Source organism: Phragmites australis, chromosome 19 (assembly GCF_958298935.1).
Source record: "Phragmites australis chromosome 19, lpPhrAust1.1, whole genome shotgun sequence".
In the NCBI taxonomy this organism is placed as follows: Eukaryota; Viridiplantae; Streptophyta; class Magnoliopsida; order Poales; family Poaceae; genus Phragmites; species Phragmites australis.
In genome coordinates this window covers 11,746,428-11,758,682 of record NC_084939.1, presented here as the reverse complement: position 1 = coordinate 11,758,682, position 12,255 = coordinate 11,746,428, and the positions used below count along the sequence as shown (strand labels likewise).

The following is a 12,255-nucleotide window of genomic DNA, read 5'->3' as shown; positions in this document are numbered from 1 at the left end:
ATGAGATTAACATGTTTATCAAGAATATATATTAGTAAGCCTCATGGATGCAATAAATGAAGAAGCCACAACAGTCGGGACAAAGTTGGATTGAATTGGAGAAGTCCTAAGAAGATTTGCCTCACCAGATAGTCCGGTGCCCTGTGTGTTGAACTCATTGGAGTATATTTGATAAAGGGGAGAGAGGTATGAAGATCTCACCGGAAAGTTCGGTGGTCAAAGAAGATACACACTAGAGCATTTTGTCCAAAGAAGGTTGTAGTTATTGAAGTTGAAGATCAAAGCATTGGATGGTCCAGTGATCAATGTGTTGTACACACCGGACAATAAACAGTACAAAGAGGCAGAATGAAGTTCAACGCATCGGATGGTCCGGTGATGAGGGTTGTGCACACTGAAGCATTATTTTCAGAGAGAGTTGTATTAGCTCAGTTGGCTAAAGTCAACTCACTGGATAGTTCGGTGATGAAGTGATGTGCACCAGATATTTTCACCGGAGCAATTTACACAGAGAAGAAGTAAGAGCTCGGATGGCTCAAGATAACTCACCAGATAGTCTGGTGATGGAAATGAAGTATACATCAGAATGTTTTGTGTTCACAGTGGCTTGAGTAGGGTTCCAATCGCTAGTTTATGAGAGTGTACTTACCGGATAATCCGGTGTTAGTACTAATGTTCTCACTGGATCATCCGGTGTTAATAAGTTTTCTAAGCCATTGGGTTAACAGCTAGTGCGCGGGTTAGAGGATATAAATACCCCTCCACTCAGTCATTTGAAGGTATTGCATGCTATTAGAGTCTAGAGGAAGCTCATACACACTTGAGAAGACATCCAAGCCATCAAAGTGCTTAATGTGATTATCCAAGGTGATTAAGCATAAGATTAGAGTGTGTAGTGTTTATAGGCCTAGAGATAGTATTGCTAAGTAATTGCTGCTTAGAGAGTGGATCAATGAGTGATCTAAACTTATGCCAAGTGGTACGCTGGTACCTTAGAGTCTTAGTGACTTGTCGGTAAGCTTGTCGACCCTCCGATTTGGTGTGGTGCGGCGAGGAGAAGCGTGTACGAGGATGTGGAGATCCTTACCCTAGTGGCTCAAGTTCCGAAGTGATCACGTCGGTAAGGAACTGGAAGAGAGGCTAGTGGTGAGATCTTGCCTTGGTGGCTCATCCAGGTGGAGGCCTTGTCTTTATGACTTGGTGGTTCAAGAGCTGTGACCGAGTGCCATCGAGAGTATATCCTTGGTGGAGTTCCAACGTGAACTAGGGGTGATATTCATGTCATCGATACCACGAAAAAAATTCTTTATGCTGAGTTTGCTCTCTCTACCTTATTTATATTTTCACATTTACATTCTTACAATTTACCTTCTTAATTAAGTTGCAAGTGCTTTGATCGATAGAGTAGACACACTAGATAAACCTAGAGCACATCTTGTGTTGTTTTTGGAGCCAAAATAGTTTTAAGTGTCCTAATTCACCTCCCTCTTAGGATGTCACCGATTCCTTAACATGGCATCAGGCATGAGCCCCTCCCTGCTATCGAGCCAAGATCACCCATATCATGCCGATTAACGCACCTAACACCACTACCGTCTACCGGTCGTGTGTACTGGAGCTCCATAGGGACTCTGAGGGGTTAATTAATTTTTTGCCACTCTAGCGGATGACACATTCCCAAAACCTACCATCTTGAGTTGATGTGCCAAAATACCATCTAGGCCCCACGAAAAATTCTTGTTTGCCACTTTAAGTTCTTTTCCTACGCCATGTGGCATTTTATTTATTTATTTTTGCATCTGTTGACGTGGAAGTGAAGTGAAAATGACCTTTATACCCTTGGTCACTCCAGCTCGCTGACGCCTTAAACATAATCACGCACGACATCGACGAGAAGGGCGGTAGAGGAGGCGCAGGGGCGCACCACCGTCAGCGGCGCACACAGGCGGCCCCAAGAAGAACTTCGACGGTGAATTGTTGATCATGGAGTCAAGCGGTGGTGGTAGTCGCAGTGCGTCATCGGCTGCGGGGTTGAGCGACGATGCCGTAGGCAACCTAGAAATAAGGGATGACGATGCAGGTGGCCCCAAGAACCACTGCATGAGGTCCTTGTCTGTCGGTGACACCCTGACGAACAGCCCAGACGGGAACATGAGGCTCCCGCACAGTACGGTCATGAACACCTCGGTGGCTGTCTCACCGCCGAACGGCAGCGCCACCTTGATGGCTTCTCGATCTTGATGGTGAAGACAGAGGGGCTCGCCCTCCTACCCTTGTGTGGTTCCTCTTCATCATCCTCGCCCTCCTCCTCAACCGCGGTGGTGCTATCGGCGGAGGCGATAGGGGCAGCTCGATGTACCCGGCAGTCGTTGTGTACATGACTACCCAACACTCCACACGTCCATCTTCTCCCTGTACACATCTGTCGAGGAGGATATTGTCTGGCTTGACATCGCGGTGGACGACATCGTGGCGGTGGCAGCGCGTGAGCGCGCTAGCGAGCTGCGCGATGACGTGGGCCACGTTGAGCTTCGGGACAAGCGCACCGCGACGGAGGCGTCGACGGATCTAGTGGAATGGGGATGTGACCGCCGCTGCCGAGAGATGTGAGAGGAGGTATGAGAAAAAGGTAGAGTGATTATTTTCAGTTCGCTTTCATGTTGGTAATGAAAAAAATGTTATGTGACGTAGAAAAAGAGCTCAAATGGTAGACGAGAATATTTTCGTGATCAGATGATATTTTGATATAGCGGTTTGAGAGAGTGACTTTTGAGTGTGTACCATCGTTAGGGTGGAAAAATAATTTAAGTAACCAGACTCCGAGACTCTCACCCTCTGAACCCGGTAAACCGCAACCCGAAACAGCGCACGCCGCCTCCGCCTCCGCCTCCGCCTCCGCCTACACCTCCCCACCGCCGCCGTCGCCATGTCGAAGCCCGCGGAGCAGCCGCCGTCTGACATGGAGGTCGACTCCGCCGCCACCGCGGCCGAGAAGAAGCCGCCCGTCAGGTTCTCCATCAACGGTGAGCCCTCCCTCCCTCTGCTTTGCGCCCTCTCACGATCCGATCCCTTGTTCAGTTTCCTGACCCTGCTCGGTTCCCGCAGTGCTGGAGCTTATGAGGGAGGCGCAGATGCAGCACGGCCTCCGCCAGAGCGACTACACGCGGTACAGGTGCGTGATGCGCTCCGCCCGATCCCCCGATCCCGCTCGATCTCTTCCTAGATCTGCACGCTTGGTTCCACTTGACTGACGCCTCTAGATCGATTAGGGTCTCTTCGGTTTTCTTATCTTATACGATCTCAGATATGACTTGGGATGGGGGATGTAATGTTTTCGTGTCAAATTGCTATGTCCTGTAATCAGAATTGTCCAACGCAAACCCTGGCTCGTATGCTATTTGAGTCCAAACCTGTGATATTGACTAAGAAATTGAAGAATTTTATACATTTTCTGTACCATGCTTGGTCCACTTTTACGTGTTTGTACTGAGTGTACATGGAGCCCATTTGGTTTCAAGTTGTCAGCCTGGTTATTCGCGGGTGTGTATTATCTCCGTCTTTTTTATGTTTTCTTTCCCCAAAGTATCATGCTCTGTTATTAGTTAGCGTGTTGTTCCTGTCATTGGTTTATGTGCCTCTTTGCCTGAAGGATTTTGCATTACCTGCAGGAGATACTGTTCTGCGCGACTCAGAAGGCTGTACAAGTCTCTGAAGTTTCTGCATGGCCGTGGTAAATACACCAGGAGGAATATAACCGAGTCAACAGTGACAGATGTCAGGTGTGGTGCCTTCTGCTTATAGTGTGCTATGTGGCATGTTGTTCTTTTCTCTTCATAATTCACTTTTTTGGTGTTATCTCTTTCACCATATTTAAATGAAAGGTAGAAATGAATGGGTCGTTAAATAACAGTGTATGATATGCCATGTGTCCGGAACTCTAGCATGCATCGATGCGGACTCTTTGTTGATATTGGCTAATAGCACAAAGGAAAGTATTTCAGTTGTATTTCTAGACCCTTGATCAACCAGTTTGGCATTGATATGATGCCTCAGCTGGTAAGAGTGTTGCTGTTTTGTGCATTCATGTAAAACTAATGAAGTTCTCTGGTGTCTTCCAGTGTAATGGGGAAACTTCTGTTGCTTTTGTGTACTTTTGGTTGATAATTATGTAACGAAGGTTTTGAGTCATTAGTATTTGAGTAGTGGTGCTAAGCACCCCCCCCCCCCCAGCATTTTTTTATTGTCATGCAGACATGCACACTTTTGTAGTATATGCATGTGGGGGTGGTGGTGTTTTTAATGGCTTACTCAGGAAGTTTAACAGAAATTGAAATCATAATTTCATTTTTGCAAACATCTACATCTCGTGTGAGCAATGACCACTGCAATTTGTGTACACTTGGAGAGTACTTCCTGAAGCAATTTTAACATGTGAGAGCAGGTTTCTCCATATAATTTTTTATATGGCTGAGAGAGCATGGAGTCATGCGATGGAAAAGAAAACTGCTGGTACAAATGCACAACAGCGTATCTACATGTTGGGTCGATTCAGGAAAGCAGTTAAATGGGCATCACTTTTTTCGCAATTATGTTCTGTAAAAGGAGATTCAAGGACATCTCTAGAAGCTGAGGTGTGTTCCTAACTATATTTTGTGAAACTCTCAATTGTAAATCTTTAATAAGATTTTGCACTATCTTCAAAACAGGAAAGCTCATTCAATTCAACCTGAAATATTTTTTCTCAAAATATTTTTTTTACAGGCATATGCTTCATATATGAAAGGTACTTTGTTTTTTGAGCAAGAGAAGAACATAGAAGCCGCAATGGTAAATTTCAAGAATACCAGGTTTGTGAAATTGGTTTGTTTCATCTGATTTAGAATCATTAGTTTGACAATTATGTCTTGTGTAGATATTTCAATTATTATTGTTCCTTGCTGTTTGGAATCCTTTTTGAATGAGTAATTAGGGTGAGGTTCTTTGATGATTTGAGTAATTATTATTGTTTTCTCCATAGGGCCATATATGAGGAGCTTGGGAAGTATGGGAGTATAGAAAATCAACTCTTATGCCGTCAGCGCATCGAAGAAGTGGAGCCTATGATTGATTTCTGTTCACACAAACTAGGTGGATCATCTTTACAAGCACAAGGACTCCTAGATGTGGAAAAGGAGGGACCTGCTAATGATCTTCTCAAAGCGAAGATGGAGGTATTTTCTTTTTTACTGCTCTTCTGGCATACCTTGTTATCTTTTTAAGAACTAGTCAGGGGCTACCACATTATTGCAATCTACCATAAAAAATAATTTTATAGTGATAAGATACAATGTAGAGAGAAGGGCATGAGTTTTATCTTGAGCAGGAGTCTATTAGGAATGGTCCCCCCTCCCCCCTCGTTCTTTTGGTGGTTTGGAGAGCAGGGTGCAGATGCTTATTTTTTTCCTTAGCAGTTCTCTCTCTGCATGTGCGTGTGTGTGGGTTGGGGTGAGGGGGGCAGCATCATCTTCATGACGTAGGGCTTTCTTGCTAGAGATATCAACACCATCTGACAATGTGGAAGCAGCCACTGCCAGCAATTTTTTGCTTTGAGTATTTCGCCCAACAGCACTGAAAGGATGCATGGCTCTTGACTGACTATCCGAACATTAACACACCACAGGTCAAGCATGTGAGATGCTGCTTAGGCAATCTACAATCGGTAACTCAATGTGGGTAGAAGAAATAAAACGTCACCATCCTACCCACAGCCTTGGTGATGTAGCCTTTCAGTGGAATCATTCTCCAAAGGACACATACACATACGATGCAGATCCATTATGAAATTCATACGATGCTCTCTTAATGCATACAATTTAAGATGTTGGACGTCCAAATTGTTTTTGTTACGGAAAGTTAAAAAGAAGTCGCAGTTCTACGTGATATAGTGCTAGAGAGGTTCTGGCATATCTCTTTTTTCTCCTGGTTATGGGGGCCTTTGAGTTTACACAGTTGAAAAACAATAAAATGAAATAGAAGAAATGCTATAGGTAGTCCCATATTCTTCCTGTCAGCTCATTTCATGGGAGGCCCACCAATTATTGCAATCACTTTATTTTTTGGAACTTCGAACTATTTGAAGATAATTTCATAAATTTGATACCAATTTCTTTTACCTCATATTCTAATAGATGTACTTTAAAAAACTTTCAGGCTGTATTGTCTGAGACAAGATCACAGCAGGCAGCTTCCATGACCGAGTTTAACTGGCTTGGTCGCAGATTTCCTATTACCAATGCAAAGACCCGTGTCTCCATTTTGAAAGGTAAATCGTTACTGTCTTGTTTTTAATTGCAGGAGTAATATTGTGCAGAATGAGCATATAATACTGTTCTTTCATTTTGAACTGTGATAATTGATGATTCAGACCATAATAGATAACTGAATAGAATCCTTATTTGAGAAATTGTATTGCTGCATCTTCTTAGTTTTATACTTGTGGACCTCTCTTTAATGGAGTGACATGATCAGCTCAGCAGCTCGAGAGAGATTTGAATGGTGCAGCCACAGAATCAGTTGCTGCTGACAAAAAGCTTGCCATTTTTGATAAAATATTTTCTTCTTACCATGATGCTCGGAGCTGCATCCGCAATGACCTGGTATGAAATTTCAACCTTTGACTGATTATGTTTTGTACGGACCAGAGATAAGTTATACATTGCTCACCATTCTAACTTCCAAATGTAGGCTTCTGCTGGCAATGCTGAGAATATAAGAGACGACTTGAATGGTCTTGACAAGGCTGTTAGTGCTGTTTTAGGATTGAGGACTATAGAACGTAACCAGTTACTTGTTAGCATTGCTAAAAGTAGATTTACAAAGCATCGAGATGAGAAAAATGAGAAAATCACAAAACCGGAAGAACTTGTTCGGCTATATGATCTGCTAATTCAGGTAAGTTTGTTTTGTATCACGTTTTTACTAGAGTTGTGTGCTTTTGCTGATGCGAAACTGCTTTTTGCAGAATACAACAGACTTGACAGATTTAGTTAGCTCTGGAAGAAACAAAAATGAAGAAGAGACCTCTTTTGTTCATGAGTATGAGCTGAAAGGCTTGGCTTTCCGAGCTGAGAGGTTTGTTACATCATATTTAAGTCTAGTTAACTCTTTAATGACCAGCTTTCTTTGCATACATTGTCTCTCCTTTGGCGATAAACTGTCTGTGAACTGTATTATGATTTTCACCTTATTTATTTGTTGGTTTGTATGCCTTGCTTGCTATCAGATATGAATTTACACCAATTACGTATTTACAACAGCAACAAAGCCTAGTCGCAAGCAAGTTGGGTAGGCTAGTTATGAAATCCAACAAGACCCACCAATAAGGATGGAAAAAGTAAAAAAAAGGTATTAGTAATAGTAAATATAGTAGTAATAATAGTAAAAGGAGACTGATCTCCAAAGTCATGATTCGGGGGCACGTGAATTGCTGATTTCCATGCGCTCCTATCCTCTTTTGAGATATTTCATTCCTTCAAGTCTCTCTGTATTGCTTCCTCCCATGTCAGGTTAAACAAGAGCTTAATACAAGGCACTTGCATAGTTAATTTATACTTTTTCCCAAATCACTTCATGTGTATAAATCTTTGTTAGCAAGGTTTCCATGAAAACTTACATATAATGCCTCGTGGATTATCCTTACAAGATTCACTTTGAAAAATTGTGCAGATGTTTCTTTCTGGCGAAGTCATATAGTTCGGCTGGTAAAAGGGCAGAAGCATATGCATTATTCTGTCACGCTCGTTCTCTCACTGATTCTGCACTGCAACAGCTTGCGAACAGTCCTGACAAGGTTTGCCACTGAACCAACACTTCCATTCTGCTACTCATAATTATACGTGAGTTTCATGAATGAAACTTTTTGCTCGCATATTGCTTTGGATTTTAAGAACTATTAATGTGAGACCTTGACACTAGATACAGGCTATTTTATTTGTTGGCCAGTTAATCTAATAATATAGTTTTTGGTCTTTACTTTGTTGAAGCACATTGAATCCCAAGTTAATTGACTTTGTCGGCTTTCTCAAAATCATGGCTTTCATGTTTTTTGTTGTAAGAAAAGGTACTTAATTCTGACTCATGCATATTTTCACAGACCTTAATCCAAGATCTGAAGTCTCTATCTGACAATTGTAGATCAAATAGCTGCATAGAACATGCAACAGGTATTTTGGAGGAGGAAAATGTTCCTTTAAGACTTTCTAAGGAAGTCTCAACTATGTCACTTGGTGACGATAAAACAAAGGTATGCTTCAAATTTTTCCATATAAGCATGGACTTGCTGCATCGGTAAGATGCCATGACGATCTAGGTTTGCACCCAGTTACTGGTGATGTTTAGATCAGTTGTGCTATGATATGGCATATTTTCATGAAAACTTTGGAGAAGTAACCGAATAACCCAAAGGTCGACGCCATTTGACTGTTAAATACTGCTTCTGGTGATAAGGGCCTTTGGTGACTTGTAAGAAGCTCATGTGTATAAAGCTGCATTCCTCAAGTAAATATTGTAGAAATATCGTTCAACACAATTATATTTGAGCAAAGCAAAGGTGAAATTATTTTGCAAACTAGGAGTGTCAGCGTGTATTATGACCTGGTATGGTTGGCTGCCAGTCATTGTTTTTCAGCCTACTTGCATGGTAGGAAGTGGTTGTGGTTTAAGTTTATTAGATTTGCAAGCTAAGTTGGCACTTTGTGTTTTATTGTCGTATCCTTCATGACGTCGTATCCTTCATGACGATACTTTGCACAGCAAACCAAAGCTGGTACTAAACATTTTATAACAGATACTGATGATAAACTGATATATTGTAGGAGAACAAATATCTTCTTGATATGCTAGAAAGCTATGAGTCAGCAATTGGTGAGCCAAACACCAAAGCTCCATGTCACATTGCGCAATTCCCTCCTCCCTTCCAAGCGGTTCCATGCAATCCAATTGTGCTTGATATGGCATACAACGCAATCGAGTTCTCGAACCTTGAGAACAGAATGAAGAAAGAAAAGAAGGGTCTTCTGAGCAGGTTCTGGGGCTGAAAAGAAGGCAGCAGTCTTCCTCATAGATTTTGGTACATTATCCTGGTCGTTTGATTTGTTTCTCATGTGCATGAACATGTTCAAAGGTAGATGGTTCTCTCGTACTGCATGTCGATGGGTGAAAGATTTTTGTCATACCTATCTTTCGTTCCCCTGAGAAATTCGGACAATGTTTCGTCCTAAGAGTTTTTAGTATTTACTATTCTAAAGTACATCACTCTCAGTGACTATTCAGTCTAACCTTGATTTTTTATACAGTATTGAGCAATGACTGAAATAGCTCGGATTATTGAATGTTGCATTGTTTAATCTTTCACACCTTGTGTACTCACCTTTCGCCAAAAAAAAAGTCCACGTAGGCAGGGTGCTGCAATAAGGAAAATGTTTTCTATATCAATTGATGCCCTTGCCATTCAATTCTCTACAATTTGAAGGGGCTGTAAAAAATTCGTTGCAATACTTAGTTTTGGTGAATTGGAAGAGTGTACATTTTGTGCATAAATATCCTACACCGAGAAGGCTTTTTTAATCGTAAGTTGTAGCGGCCACAACGAAAATCATCAGGCCCCAGTAAATGCACCAAAGGATGCATCTGAATATCCCAATCTTGACCATAGCATTGTGTACAGTCCGATGGGCGCACTACAAAATTTAGATATGAAGTTTTGGCTCATTTTCACTTCATGGGCGTGTTAAGAGTTTGACGCCCATATAAACCTTACCAATATTTGGCATGTGCTATATTTCGGTTAAAAAAATATTTACTAACATGTGGATCCCACGTGTTATACTTACGGCTTAGTTTTGGTATGGTTGCAGTCAAAACACTAGTTTTCTTTTTCCTGTGTTTGGCATTTCCTGCAAACTAGTATGGTAGCAAACCGATTGATGTTTTTCACCCACGTTTTAGCATTGCCTTAGTTTTGGTAACGCCAAAATTTGGTATGGCTCGAAAAGGGCACAAACCAAATAACCCCGGTAATCCCCATTGTTAAGCCAAAGCCAAACCCTCACCCTAAATTAGGACACCCATTCACTACACATCACGTGACTCAGTGGTGGACTGAGTAATTTTAGGTAGTAGTGGCAAACTTTTATCTTAGAAATTAAAAGGACACGACGCTTTGACGTTCAATACAAGTAATTGTTTAAATCACATTAAATTTTATAGGAACTACGTAAAAAATATAAAAAATGTAGAACACGACATAAAGACAATAAATTTTACTAGTATAGACTCGCAATGCTTGAATCACTCACTAGATGTCCCTAAAACTTCAGAGAATCTAGCAGGTACCCTAAAAAATAAAAAAATGTATGAATTCGGATGTTAGTCATAAATAGTGCCTACAACAAATAAGATAACATAAGGAATCAAGCATACACAGTTACAGAATAACACATCAATATAATACTCATCCCTCAATACTAATCACAAATGACTAGATATTTAGAACTCTAGATTAGACAATCAGTATTGCACTACGCCGATTGTGATTTGGGAGAACTTACCATTCTGGCGTCGGTGAGGGAGGAAGGGAGATGGCGCAAGAACCTTCGACAAGAGAGTGAAGGCTAGTCTGAGAAGGAGCCTGTGGGTTAGCTAGAACCTGATCGGAAGATGACTGGAGGGAGCTCCCTGATAGCTCCGAAGTGTGGGGGAACCGTTCAAACAGTATTCTTGTTAATCACCAGGAGGATCATTATTCACAATCACAACCTCGATGATTAACTAGAATATCATTCCGGTAGTCCCGACACGTGTTTACTTCCAGGATCGGAACACATATCTTTACAACATATAGCATCACAACACAACTTAAGAAAAAACAAGCAATTAAATTACATTACAAATTTTTAAGGATTTACCAAGTTATTATAATTTACAGCAAAAGAGAGCTAGGAGGAGACTAAAATCTGCTCAACTCCTAACCTGCAAAAGAAACTACGCAGCGGAAGACTAAAACTATACAACAAAAGCAGGATGGAGCCACATGCCCTTAGGCTCTATCACAAAAGCACGCTAATAGAGTAGGATGTACTACTCATGTCCGCCACCACCCTTTGTAGGCGTGAAGTAGCTAATGACCAACTCCTCCTCACCTGTAAAACCTATAGAGCAGCTGAGTATGAAGGTACTCGCAAGACTTAATCCATATTGAGCAACTTATAATTAGCCCGACTCCAAGGATCATGCATTTGGATGTTAGCAAGAGAACAACCACATGGTTAAGTAAAATTTACATGCAAAAGCAACTTGACACATACATGTGTGAGCACCTAAACTCAACTAACAACAAAATCACTATACCTTGCAAAGACCAACTGTACATAAATGTAACTGGAACCATAACGAACATAAACGTAACACGAACCATCTCCACCACAACCAACATAACCAACCACAATCTACAACGGAACTCTACGATGGTGCGCATGGACAGAAGGCATCCTCATGACTCGGAGCGCGACATTTCGAAATATTTTTACACCCTGCAAGGGATACTCCTTTACCCACATGACACGAGGACCAATCAGCTTGTGCCACCCGCTAAAGTGCACACAAGGGGGTACTCGTGACAACATTTCCCAATAAGCCCTAACCATTTGATACATGCATAGCTCGACGTGGAGGTATCTAGAACTACTTCCAGAGCAAACTAGATACCTCTTCCAAGCCTGCCCACTCACACCATCGATGTTCTAGCCCAAATGATCACATCTACAAAGGTATTCGGCTCGTCTTACTATTAGATCGGCATATAGTGAGTACGGTAAGTGTTTAAGCCAATGACGGCTAATGATCGGTGCTTAACCGATGCGAAGCGGTCTACAGTATCTAGGCTCCTTCCCCGAACTACCCTGGGAACCTCCTCCAGGGCAGATGATACCCCTAACACCGCTCACATCTCGTCTCATGCTCACCACTCATCAACTCACCATCAATATCATTGTGTAAGTAATTATTAAGCATATGCTCACGAATGATGAAACATTTCACCGCTCGACTTCTACTGTAAACCTATGCAATACTAAGCAACTCGTATCACATTTTAAGTTAGACATTAACATGGTTATGCCCGTGCTACAAGGATATGGATCAACAACAATTGAAGGAAAAGATCATGCATCTACATAGGTTCTACCCACTATATTCCGACATCGACTCAAACTCATGCAT

The 12,255-nt window shown here is 41.8% G+C and overlaps 1 protein-coding gene across 1 annotated transcript; it reads left to right on the top strand.

The window, feature by feature from the left end:
• The first annotated feature begins 2,829 nt into the window (after positions 1–2,829).
• On the top strand, positions 2,830–9,368 carry LOC133900453 (uncharacterized). Its single transcript, XM_062341605.1, has 13 exons — positions 2,830–3,023; positions 3,106–3,172; positions 3,669–3,779; positions 4,442–4,631; positions 4,762–4,847; positions 5,018–5,210; positions 6,190–6,301; positions 6,508–6,635; positions 6,724–6,930; positions 7,001–7,110; positions 7,705–7,828; positions 8,132–8,281; positions 8,853–9,368. The coding sequence occupies exons 1-13, from the start codon at positions 2,927–2,929 to the stop codon at positions 9,072–9,074; spliced, it is 1,797 nt and encodes a 598-aa protein (XP_062197589.1). The 5' UTR covers positions 2,830–2,926; the 3' UTR covers positions 9,075–9,368.
• Positions 9,369–12,255: the final 2,887 nt, after the last annotated feature.